The sequence below is a fragment of the Astatotilapia calliptera genome, chromosome 10 (assembly GCF_964374335.1).
Source record: "Astatotilapia calliptera chromosome 10, fAstCal68.1, whole genome shotgun sequence".
NCBI lineage: Eukaryota > Metazoa > Chordata > Actinopteri > Cichliformes > Cichlidae > Astatotilapia > Astatotilapia calliptera.
The window spans coordinates 1,694,023-1,707,626 of record NC_137431.1 but is presented as its reverse complement, the minus strand read 5'-3'; the positions used below and the strand labels follow the sequence as shown (position 1 = coordinate 1,707,626).

The 13,604-nt window shown below is 43.2% G+C and overlaps 1 protein-coding gene across 1 annotated transcript in view; it reads right to left on the bottom strand.

Annotated features, from left to right (window-relative positions):
• med13a (mediator complex subunit 13a) overlaps positions 1-13,604 on the bottom strand; it is a 70,720-nt gene that overhangs the window by 54,899 nt on the left and 2,217 nt on the right. Inside the window, exon 2 of the mRNA XM_026183115.2 lies at positions 8,565-8,799. Within this exon, the coding sequence (XP_026038900.1) occupies positions 8,565-8,799 (235 nt within the window). The remainder of the gene's footprint in view (positions 1-8,564; positions 8,800-13,604) is intronic.

Here is a 13,604-nt window from a genome sequence, read left to right as displayed (position 1 = left end):
ACGAGAGTAACCGGTGAAGTAGCGGTAAACCAAAAAGCACCAAAATGTGCTGCACATTAGACAATCTCAAAGGTATTTATATATGTTACAGGCCCCTCTCCCACCCACACATATGTTCAACTGTGTATATAAGCAATTAGGGCAGCAATCAGTCATTAAACAGCAAGATTAATGGCTTGTGATCAACTGTGCTCAGGGGTATTCTAACCAAGTCTGGCCAAAAGGTTCTCTCCTCTCTTTCCACTTTCTCCCTCTATTCATCCTTATCTGCAAGGAAAGAGAGAACCAGCAGTGCTCTGTAAAGTCTCCATTACTAATTAATGAATATTTCTTGAACAGAGAGGGAAAAGAGGGATTGAGAGAGAAGAGAGGGAAGAGTGCACCCATGGGCCAGAGCTGCATGCATGGCCGAGTCCCTGTGCCGTGCCAGCCAAAGGAGATCCATCAGAGAGAGCGGCCGAGGGAGATGGAGCAGGAGGAAAAGAGGAAAGCGGAGGGTGGTTCACAGGCAGGAGATTAGCCCTGGAAAATTGATCCCCAAGCACAAAAAGCCGTCGGCCTCTTCCACTTTTTTCTCCATAAGACCTGCTCTGGGTTTATCTATTCATCAATCTCTGCATTACACACTCGAGTGTAGAACCACCTTTAAAGGAAGAGGGGACCAAAAAGCCCAAATTAGGGTTAACCAAGTGTAACTAATAATCTCCACTATACATCCCCAGCGTATAGCTCAACAAATCTACCGCATGTGTGGGCAGAAGTGTTTGGTAGCAATCAAGAAGTATTTCCATTAAACATCCTTTATAGCATCATTAGATACAAAATGCAACTTTTAAAGTATCTGTAGGACATTAACTTTCAATCACACAACCCAAAAAAAGGAAAAAGAAACAATGTTTCCTTTCTAAATTGTAGAACCACGCTCCACTTCAAAGCTTCGTGGACTCTTTGTTCATGTTTACAGCTAAAGCTTGGAGATTTCAAAATTCAGTCTGACTTTCACGGGCTGTCCGCCTCAATAATTTTTGGAAATTCTAAAAGAGTGAGTGGCGTTTCTCCTTTCTGAATCCTTGCCTGGGGCATCCACTGGGCTACAGCATTTACAATTGGCCTTACATCATCGTGGGACTGAATCTGCATCACAAGTCGTGTTGCGTGTCATCACCTCTGTCACTATCCAAGTGAGAATCTTAGTCCACAGAGTCAGACGTTCACATAACGGATGGCTCGTCATTTTTGTGCCAGGACTATGACTGCTATGTACGCATATGATCCTAGACCGACGCAAGTCTCAACCACGTCTTTCAAACCAGGCAACCGCAAGGAAAAAATTATGAGGGACTGAGCTTAATGTAACGGAAATTTACTCAATCTAATAAAAGCGTTGCTTTTATAGACACATCTGTCTAATTCAGATTGCAAAAAGTCACTTATAGGCTACCACATGCAACGCATCAGCATGCTACACACAGAATAAATCAGCTCACAGAGCAATTTCAAAAGGGTAAGCCCTGCTTTAAACCAATCACAAGTCAGTAACCAACAGCATCTGTTTGGACTCATTTGTAATTTAATCTCAAAGAAAATCACTTTAGATTACAAAGTCTTATGGTGATATGTCATGTATGAAACATCCCACATTTACCTTTGTAAAAAATGTAAAAAAAAAATGACCCTAATTAATGGCTTACAAAAAATTAACAGCAGAGGCAACCTTTAAACTCGCAATGGGGAGTTTAAAGAATCAATGGTACTTAAATAATGAGGGAGTGTACCGTAATTGTCGGGCTATAAGCCGCTACGTTGTGCACGAGCTTTGAACCCTGCGGCTTTTAGTCAGGTGCGGCTTTTCTCTGGATTGTCCGTGATTTTTGTCATATCGTAAGACGATTTGTTTTGTTTGTGCCGCTGTTGTACGGCACTACGTTGCCTGGCGGAAGGGCATGTGATCAGACACACAGTATCAGGGTTCAAGAGTGGTATGTTGGTCACATGTCCATCCGCCAGGCAACATAGTGCCGTACAAGCAGCTCGAAAAACAAACTTCAAAGTAGCGTTCAGCGGGAGGCGTGGATGACGAGCGGCGATAAACTTGTGAAAAGCAAGTTATGCTCAACTCCACCGGTGGATTCTGACAGCGTGGAAAAGTGTGAAAACATCCACGATCACCAACGGATTTTGAAGGGCTGGACTGTTGCATGATGGAGAGGAGGACACCGCCACGGCCCTTCTGAGGGTGTTCGACTCTGACAACGAGGATTTGTTTGGTTTTGAAAGTGACGAAGAAGAGAAGCTGAGAGTGGATGACGAAGCCATCCTGAGCCTGTTCATATCTGACACTGGAGAAGAGGACTTTGGTGGTTTCAGTGCGCAGGAAGAAGAGAAAGATGGTGAATGACTGACTTTTCTTCTTGTTAAAGCTGTGTCACTGCACCTGAGCCTGAAAGGTAGTCTGAATCTATTTTTCTGGTGTGCTGTAGGTTATTGTTATGTACTACATTTGTTACTCATTTATGAAGCACAGCACATGTTTCGTACTTGTAATTACCGCTACTTGTACATATACCTAAAAAGTTATGCAAATATGTACCCATAACTTGTTTTTCAAAATATTAATAAAAGGGGTGTGTCTCCAAACAGCCATCTCTTTCCTGACAATTCGCTTTGTGCATATTCTCTTACATAGAGCTGGGCGATAGAACGATAACGATATGTATCGCGATATAACTTTTACTCGATAGAGAAATTAAGCTATCGCGATAGACCTCGCCGCTCTTGTCCTCTTAAAATAAAATAAAAAAAAAAAGGTCAGCCAATCCAAATTAAGCAGCGCAGAGCCGAACCAATCACAGCCGCAGCGTCACGTCGCGTGACTTGTTACATACAGCACAAGTGCCAAGCCGCACGTGTGTTTGTTTGGGAAGCAGCCAGCGGGTAATGGAGGAAATGAGTGTGCCGACTAGAAAAATCAACCGAGCGTGACCGAAGAGAAAACAGATGATGGTTCCAACGCCGGAGAGATTGTCGAACGGAAGAGCCAAAGAAGGTCCGTAGTGTGAAGGTATTTCGGCTATTTCAAGTCTGACAAAAAACAGAGTAGCTGCACTGTAAATTGTGCCGAAAGCAAGTCTGGAAATACAATAAACTGGTGCATGCGTCACACTGTGCGCCACGTTATTGTTTCGGTGAAATGAATTTCTACAATACTGTTAATTCTACTCTCTGCAGTGTTTAAATGCTTACATATACACACAGTTACTGTCCCTCCACACATACGACTCGGTTCTGCTTCTATGCCCCAGCTTTGTTTACTTTTTCCCACCGAGGCTTCTAGACTTCTGATTGGCCAACATTTCTGCACGGTTAGGAATCTAGCGCCACCTGCTGCTTTGGCATGTTCATAGCAGCGTTTTCCTTCATTTCTGCCTTTATGTGTGGACGGGATTATTTTTTAAAACGGAAACGGAAAATCTCCGTTTTCAAAAATACCCGTGTACGTGTGGACGTAGCCTCAGTCTCTGACTGGAAGCGCTGATTCGTCATTCGGCTTTTGTCAGACTAAAGTAACTGTTAAAACTGTTTTAAAAGCTCAGCTATACAACAAGGAGAGATTGAGAATTTCCTTTTAGTTCTCAGTTTATTTGATATTGACAAAAGTTAGTCAGTTTTGTCTGTTCTTCTGTAAAACAAACTAAGATTTATTTTTAGAATTAATATTTTGTTTCTAAGTGGAATTGACAATTTAGTCTGTTTCGTTTGTTCTATTTTGAAACTTAAACGCTTTAGCGGCTGCCTTTTGTGTAGTTTGCAATATTTGCCTTTATTTATCTGAAAAAGTCTCATGTTCCTTAAGTACATCTACCCTGTTGAACTTATTATGGGAAATAAATATTTAAATAAAAACAAGCTGCTGATTATTTCACATTTTACTTGTGAGCAACGGCACATTTAAATCTTACAAATATAGTTATTTGGCTGATATCGTGATAGATATCGTTATCGCCTGAAATGAAAAAAACATATCGTGATATGAAAAAATCTCATATCGCCCAGCTCTACTCTTACATATGATAAGTCAACATTGAACCACCTGCGGCTTTTGGTCAGGTGCGGCTAATGTATGTACAAAACAGGATTTTCCCCTGATTTTAGCTTGTGCGGCTAATATTCAGGTGCGCTTTGTAGTCTGGGAAATACAGTAATTCAAACACTTAATATTTGAATTTTGTGAATATTGTCAACATGCATCTGTATTCTGCAGGACGTGCTTCAAACAGAGCACCTGTCACAGATCTGAGGGCAGTTCAATAAATACGCAGTCGAGAGATCTTCACAGGGGGGGGGGGGGGTTAGGCCGACCTGTGAGAAAGTGAAACTTTCAGCTAACAGACCCTCACTGACTACTGAAATATGCCCTTTGGAACTGGAGATTCTGCCCTGAGGTGCAAAGCAGGCTTGTTTTGATTTCATCCTTGATTCAAACACAGACAAAAGTCATCAGACGACAACAACAAAAGAAAATTCTCCAAAAGTTTGGCAAAGCTACAAACACATTACAGCGTAACAGCAAAAAAAGCTAAACAACTGTTAGATGATCAGTGCAAAAACAAGCCCACAGAGTGCTGCTAAATTGCACTTTTCTTCCCTCCATCGCTGAACACGTCTCAGTGTGTTCATCATCAAACTGACGGAGGAGGTGGGCATTGTAAACGCAACCTCCCCGCCCCCATCGTCTCTCCTCTCTTCAAGGATCTAACCCAGCACCCAGTAATGAATAGATGTGGGGCCACCAATGACCGAAGCAGAGAGGGGCCGCTGATAATCCGTTCTGGACAGCAGAAACAGATCATTTCAATTTGAAATCTGTCGACTCAGAGGCAGACATTAGCTATTATAATACAGCAACACTGAAGTTAAACTGAACTATTCAGTTATTCTTTAAAAAAAAAATCTTCAGAATTTTTGTCTATTTTTTTCAGCTTAAACGTAACATGGAAATGTAAAAATGTAAAAATCTGATATGTGAGTGCAGCTCCACCAACTCTACGGTCACGTTCAGCTGGGGGAACACTGAACTTGGAATCACCCCAGAGAAACGTGGTGTCAGGCTGCTGGCAGCAGAAGCCTCGGCGGGACTTAGTTTGCAGAGAAAAAGGACCTGAGCGAGCTAGTGGAGACTGAGGACAAATGTGCAATGGAGCAATTACCCTCACAGACAGACATCCACTCCCTAATTTCTATGCAAAACAGGAAAAAGAAGAAAGATCAGTGGGTCTTTGAGAGGAGGAAAAGGCAGGCATTTATCTTTCGCTCTGGTTGCCCCTGGTCAGGAGACTCCACCAGCTTTTGAGGGGGAGACGACGATGAAGAGAGCACTGCATTTGCATAAGAATACATGCCTATACTAACCCAGTTGGGGCGGGGGGGGGGGGGTTTAATTCAGCAATGGCATTCACTTGTTGGGAATAATTTCTGTGCATGGCCAGGGGAAGATTAGAATTAGTTTTCTCGTTGTGTAAGTGCAAGCAACGCGGGTTGTCCAACAGTGTGGAAAAGGGGCTTGGTGGTTTGTTCCCCTTACATTCCTTCAATGGTGATTAAGAGTCTGACGTTAAAAGATCCCTTAAGTTTTCCGCCCTTCACTACTCCCATCTCTCTGGCTCGCTCCTTCTCCCCTCATCTCCCTGGAGAGAAGGGATTACTGGCACACTGGTATACAGAAATGGCACTTGCTCAAAATTAAAAGACTTTCACAGGCTGCTAATCTAATGAGGGTGGAAAGGAGGGTGTGGGGGAATGAGCAAGCGCCATTTCAGCTGCTGAAATGAAAGGACAAGAGCGGATTTTCATGTTTACCGCCAACATTGCACTAAAGACAAAAAAAAAATAGAGGCTGGGAAAAAAAACAAAAAGAAAATAAAGCTTTTTCAAATTCCCAAGATGCCAGGAACCAAAGAAAAGAGAACGACAACAGAGAGTTTGAGGCGCTTAAAAGGCGACAACAGTTGTGACATTCCGGTTGGATGCACAGGTTGGAGTTATCTGTCAATTCACACCTCAACAGGGAGGGTACCCCGAAGAGTCCATAAACACAAGCAAGTGTTCATTCAGCACCCTGCTTCCTCTGGGACACCCGCCCAGAGACCCACACTCAGCTCGAGCTGGTGTCCTGGTGTTCAGGATGATCACTTTCTACTTTATTAACATTCAATTGACTTTCTGTTGCGAGCTGAAATGAATAAAACCTCTAATCTGGGAACTGAGAAGTTTTCCTGCGCAGCAATTTATGTAACCGTGCGCTGGGCTGAAGACGGGAGCGTACAATCCCGTCGGTTCTTTATGATACGTCAGTACAGGAACGCAGAGATATACAGGTGGGTTATAAAACGCTGCAACAAGATGCTGCAACAGTTTGGAAAGATGTGGCTTTAGAAATTTGGGGTTGACTTGTTGAATTTGCAACCCCAAAGAAAACTTCTGACAAAGTGTTTCATTTGAAGCAATCCATTTGCCTCGAAGTGACATCATTCTCAGTTTAAGTGCATTCCCATAGTAAAAGTCGGGAAAGCGAGGAAAACTGACATTGCTCCTCAGAAGGGTGAAGCCATTCATGCTGGCAGTACAACACTCCTGCAGCACGTTGATGGAGAGAGGCTGGTTAGTGCTCTGTGTGTCTTAATTAACCAGTCAGACATAAACGGCAGTAATGCTACAGATTTTACAATTTCACTAATGTTTACATGCACTGCTGCCATCTTGGACTCTTAAGTCAGGGTTCATGCGGCTTCTCTGACTTTCCCGTTAGGAAGTACGACTTGATCGGGTGTTCCTGTTGTAAATTCTGACCGAAAACTCGGAGATTCCGATTTCCGACTTCAAACGGAATTAGCCTCTGGTTTCCACTTATACCAGTGGCAATGAGGTGCTTTTGTCTGAGTGGCAACAGTTGTTGTTCAGGAGAATACTGCTGCGAGCGCTCACACGCTCAGCACTGGCATTAATGGTACAGAGCTGTCACAGCCCCACGAAAAGACCCAAAGACAAGGACGGTGCAAAAAGCCTCTGACTGTCCGTGTCAAGATTAGTCCCAAGAGGAAAAGGCACAATGGAGGTTAATTAAAAATTCAAATAACACCACACCTCAAAGACGAGCTGCCGAGACTACTGCAAAAACATGATTCATCCTTTTGGTGTTAAAATACCTGGAAGGAAAAATACCAGTCCAGGTTTTCTAGACAATATCTGATTACCTAATATCCATCTCCTGAAACACTAAATATGTTTAATCTGCCCAAAGCCAGAACACAGCAGTGACCCCAGCAGCCTACATCAGAAGACCTGAGCCAAACACTTTGGGTTACTACCAGGACCTGTTAAGAGTTAAATGTGCTGCCCATTGCAGCCTTCAGCTCCCATTTTGAGGCTACTTCAGGCACAATGTCCCATAATAAGGAGGGGGGGGGGGGGGGGTCACAGGCAGGCTGTATTTAGCTCAGACTCCAAACTGCAATCTACATGGCAGAGAGCATGCATAAAGATGGCCTTTTCCCATCTTCCACCAGTAATTGTACTATTACTAAAAAAAAGTTAAATAAGAAGCAGAGCAGGGTCAGGGGTGGGGGTGCATGTGCCTCATTTCTGCATGGCTGCCCCTGCTCTGCTTCTTATACCTTCTTCCTTTTTTGTTAACCCTGTGCAAAACGGTGACATGTGACTTCCAACTTGCTTGTTCGAGCCAAAAGGCAAGCTGCTGATTCCTTAGCCGCAGCCTAGGACCACTCAGACATGTTAACCCTGTTTTAAACACACAAGTAATAATAACACAGCATGATGCCCAGTGTCTCCAGGGAGAGGGAGTTAGCCCTGCAGATGTTGGCACTACCAGTCTGGCTGGCTGGCTGGGTTATCAGTCAGAGAAGGGCAAAGGGTGGGGGCACTACGGAGGTGTTGGATTACACAGATAGCGACACTTGCTTGAGGCTCGCACTTTCAGCGTACCTCCCCTGTGCCTACCTGACAATCATGCGGTGACATCTGTATCATTTTTCATTGTACAACCAATAACGTTTCTTGATAGGGGGATGCATGTTCAAGTGCTTCTGTTACACAAGCTGCGAGTCCTCGACACTTTCTGCTATCTTTTACAGCCATTACTCATTTAGCTATGCAACCTTGGTTCAGTCTGACAGAGGCAGCAGAAGTAGAATTTCATATTCCTACAATGGCTTTTTGACTTGAGTCATTTCTCTGACAAAATAAAAGAACATTCCACTTGTACTCAATCATCATCTAAAAGAAAAAAACCAAACAACTTGCCACACTATCTGTTCATCTTTCTGCAGTAGTGTAAATGAACTGCTCTTAAACTGTGAGGGGCATCTCTTTATCAAACAGCCCTGCTCCTCTGAACTCTGGTACTAATCTGGCTATTATCCTATAACTGACTCCGACCTTCATAGAGAGAGGAAGCTGCAGAAATGCAATGCACCTAAACAGTAAATGTAACATGCATTGCTTATTTATTCTAATTAATGGCACTTCTGTGTATGCAAAAGAGTTCCCACCTGCAAGCTCATTGTGGATGAGATCAGCAAAGTTTGGGTCGTCACCCCACCAGAAGAGCCAAAGCTCCCTCCGACCCTGCTGCTGGCATCTCCTCCACACGCTTAGTATATCAGCCTTCAGGCAGCGACTGAAGCTGCATAGGATGGGGTCCTCCTCCGTCACCGGGAAGAGGATTGGTGCAGAGGTGGGACCCTGCCACACAAACCTCTTCCATTTGATCCCTGTCAAGTCAGCCTGCAAGACAGGAGAGAGAGAGAGAGGGGGGGGGGGGAGAAACTGTTAGTGTGCAGAGTCGCTGCTTTGGGACCCACTCAGCACCTCTGAGGAAACATGTGGTGAGCAGAGTGTTAAGAGTAAGTATTAATCCTCTTTTATGGGGGTTTTCACCCCCTAACTATCCTGACAACACCCCATGCTGTCGAGACTGTGAGGGAGAAAACATTTCGCTACAGACGCAAACGAGAAACAGCCGCAAACAAAGTGGGACATTCGACTGTTTCTGTAAAAGATCTTGTACTTAATGTTTCAGCTGCGATCATGAAAGACATGTTGGAAACACTCACAGGAAAAAACTAATGCTGGTAAATGTGGTCTCACCAGCTTAATCCTCATTATTGGAGAGTACTGTGTGTGTGTGTGTGTGGGGGGGGGGGGGTTTCTATAAACACTGTCTGGCTTTTATAAAGAGAACAAAACACACAGGAAAAAGCCTCATAGGCAGTAAATCACTGGTGGGGTTATTAAGTGTTAAAACAGGAACATTACGCTCTGCTGCTGGCTGGCACTGCAGCTTATCACCCAAGCGCTGACTGACTACCCATGTCTACCTAAACACATGCACACGTGCTAACTACCATAAAAAAATACACATACACACAATGCCTTAGGGGCACATCATTTTAAGTAATCTTCGACAACACAGACTGTTCATCTTCCCACCATTTAGTTTCATTTCGTTCTGGCCGAGTTGGCAAGCTGTCTGTCTGTATATTCAACCAATTAAGCCATTACAGTTCAAGGGACGTCCTAATTCAAGTGCAAAGGCGCTGAGCCAGAGCAAGTGATTACCAGCGGTTGTGGTCAAGCAGTGGCGTTAGCGTTATGGTGTTAGCTGGGACAGGGAGGCATTGTGTTGTGTCAGCTGGAGCCGAGTTGGATCACAACAAGAAGTTAGGAGATCAAGACACCATGAATATTTCCACCCACAAGCAGAAAAAAAAACATCAGTTTAAGCATGAATCCTGTAAAGGCTCGCTATATGATACAACATGCAACAAACAGCCTGGCTGCTTGTTCAAATACAGACAAGCTCGACCACTAAACCGAGAGTCAAACACAAAAAAGCCCAAGGTTGCTTTATAGTCATGTGTATGATCAAAACACCATGGTCTCTGATGCACAACCAGACTCCTGGGGAATTCAAAGCAGCTGCACATGCTGAGGACAAACTCCAAGATTTAAGCAGCAGAAATGAGTCTGTGTACAACTGTGTGTAACAGAGCTGCAGCAGTTAGGCTGCTCCTTCCTGCTGGAGTGCGAGAAGCGCTTCTTTACACCTGCACCTCGCTCGGAAACATCTGTGCACACAATGCAAAGGGAGGGCGAAGACAACGGTTAACTGTGAAACCAGATCATAGGCAGTACAGATAGGCAATTAGCAAGTGAACAGCCCTCATCAGCTTACTGACCATGGCCTGTCCCCCATGGCATTGTGCATTTCACCATATAAAAGGTTTTGGTCTTGAGTGCACTACAGATTTTATTACAGGCCTCTCACACTCATCCATATTGGTTTCACACATTTAGAAGTGATTATGTGCTGCACACAGTCTGCAAGTCGGTCGCAGTACATCAGCCGTTACTCAGACAAGTTTCTATACTGAATTAATGCCAATACAGTTTGTATAATTATCTTTTCCAGATACTTGCACCATCTGAAATATTTCCTGTGATATTTTTTTAAATAACTGTCGAGCCGTCTATGGAGAAACACTGAAAATACAACTGGAATAAGCATTACCTTGACATTTTGCTATTGCTGAGTTATCTTAAGCAAGCAAGCAATAAAAAGCCTTCCCTGAATTTACATAGTGGCTACAGGGCTCTTCTATCTGATCACTTCCTACTCTGTTCTTTCACATAAGTATTACATTCACAGGCAATTAAGCGGTTGTAATCTATAATAAAACAATAAAGATCATTAATATTTAGTCAATTAAGTGAAAATGTATTTCTGACAAGTTCCTTAAAAAAAGAGGCTTAACTATACCGTGTTGCACTTAAATGCATAAAAACTGATCAGCTGAGAAGATTAAACAGTTGGTTAACTCTCCACATCCAGTGTGGCTCTGAGATTTACTGCTAAAACACTGAGTAACGCTTCTGCTTGAATGAATGAAACAGAACATTTTCATCTTACTCTGCAGTTGCAGCCATCAGCTGTTTGTTACACACTTTCTTGTACTGCAGTTAATGTGCAGTATGCAATCAAATTACAACTTAGAATAATAAAACTTAAAAACACCACACACACAAATCGTTTCAGTGAAAAAGTAACTGCCTGCCTTTGTGCATGTTTTTGTTTTTTAAATCTGACACTTCCAAACCTTGATATGTGACTTTATGATTAACGGAAACTTTATCAAACTGCTACAGCCTCCTCTATTCTTTTATTTACTTTGCAATAAATGATCCCTGTTACACAATGCAACAACTTAACAGGGCTGTCAATGTTATCACAGCCTCATCCTTATCTAGAAGGTGAAAATATGGTGAATTGGTTCAACAGTGAAATGCTGTCAGTCAAAAACTACGGTGGCTGCTTGAATACAGGAGACTGAGTTTTATGAAGCTTGTGCACAGTGTAGGACAACTTATGCAACGCGTTAAGTGAACCCTTAGCAAATGGTTAACATTTCTGCTATGGCTTCATATCTGTCCGTGGACACATTTTCTTACACAAAAGAAATCAACGAAAAATTTTGACTTGAACCCTAACGTAACATCGACCGAGCTACTCGGGTAAATACTGTACCGACGAGTTCCTCTGGTCTATTCCACTGACAATAGGATTGCCAAGCAAAGACCACAAAAAGCAGCTCTATTTTATCGACACATCTGTACCCGCTAAGCTTACTGGGAAGAATTGGATGAGAAAATGTCTCAAGCCACTTAGTAATAAAAACCCGTCTCCTCCTGCAAGATGTCAAGCAGAATCTGCTTTGTTTAGACGGGAAGTAAGCCAAATATTTCTACTGCTGATTCATAACGGATGGACTCAATGAAGACGAATGAAAATGTGTTGATGTAAATTATAATTCTTCAAACACCACAACATCAAATGCTAAAAGTCCATCTTTGCATTTATAGATGATCAAATCGTCTCTGTGTGCATGTGATAAAGTTCTCGGCAGCACTGCCTGCCAGCGACGTTCTGTCGTTTGAGTTGCGCGCAACCTTTAAACAACATGTGAAAGGCTTTTATACAACCTGTTTCTTAAACAAGTAATCTCTCAGGGTGCACAGACGCACAGTTGGCTACATCAGTTAGGAATTACACTGGTGTTAAATTACATTTGCAACTCATGTAGTTCAAATGTAGACACCTTCAGTCAGCCTGCTTACAGTTTGTTTCCCTGCTTTGTTTTAGCTGTCATAACAGTCTTTAACCTGACACAAAACACGTGACAGTGTACTAAATCAAACCACATATTTCCCTTTGTCCTTAGATTGTCCTGAGCTTTAAGAGGCAAGAGACTGAAGGCCGGACACATCAGTACTTTGCCTCCCATCAACAATATCCAACAGGCAGACTGCTCTATCAAGGATAAATGTGCCTTCTGCAATTGTTCTGTCTGTGCTTTCAAAATAAATTAGTTGCAGCTTGTGTGTGTGCGCAAAAAAAAGAACAGGGGATGCCAAGGATATCTGTATTTCCTTCCAACATTCATGCTGTCCCGGCTGTGTGCACGAGTGTGCCTTGAACATTTCAGGCACCCGTCTGTGTCTTAGTAAATGCTCAGGTATGTGAGCAGCAGCTTATACAGATGTCCCGGCAGCGTAAGCGATGTGGGTCACGAGAAGTTTTGTCTTTCATATGCCAAACCAGAAAAATCACACTGCTGCATTACGAGGGAAGCTAAGGCCAAAAAGCCAGTGGATACAGGCAGGAAGTTTGCCTGAGGTGATGCCTGCTCAGGGGAGGTTATGACCCCTGCTTTTGCCAGCTGCTCACCTTCCCTCCAGCAACTTAAGAGTTCTGGTTCTTGGTATGGGAACACTGTGTTCAAGCAGATGCCTTTCAAGATAAGAGACAAGCACCAGGTGAAGCTTCACTAATCATACCACATATGCTCCTTTTATAGCAAGTCCCTCTTCCTGCCTGTTGCCCCTCTCCCACCGTTAACTGTCAGGAAACAAACCTGAAACTACCAAGTGTGAGTTTGCATTTCGAGTTCAGGAGAATGCAAAAATTCAATCAGTTTCAACTGATGCACATCGCTGAAAGGAAGATCTCTGCCAAGTGGTTCTTTAGAGTTTACAGCCTTCTCCAGCTCATAAATGTATCGCAGGTCCAACTATAAATTTCACAACAAGGCAGCTGCAATTGTGTTTCATAGTGGAGGAACAGATAAATTTACCTTACACTCCGAGTTATTCCAAGTAAGCCCACTTTAAAAATGCCAAGAAGAAAAAAGAAAGAAAAAGCATGCAACAAGTAGTATCATACTCCAGAGGAGAGTATCCACGGAAAAATGAACGGGGGGGAGAGACTACCACAAAGTCTTCGCATTCTTTCACCATAAAACCACAAAGTGGAGTCTGTTCAGTAAGTGAGTCATAACAGCAGTGGTGTTATGCTTAGTCTCAGTGTGCAGGAAAATGTCAGCCAGACAGGCACAGCACCACAACTACCAGCCTCTATCTCGCCTGTATACTGTAGCCAACGCTGCCTTCAAGTGCTGTCGTAAACATTGTAATTATGAGTTCAGCACACACAATCGACCCAACAGAGCAGTACTGAGAGAGTGGGGATTTTC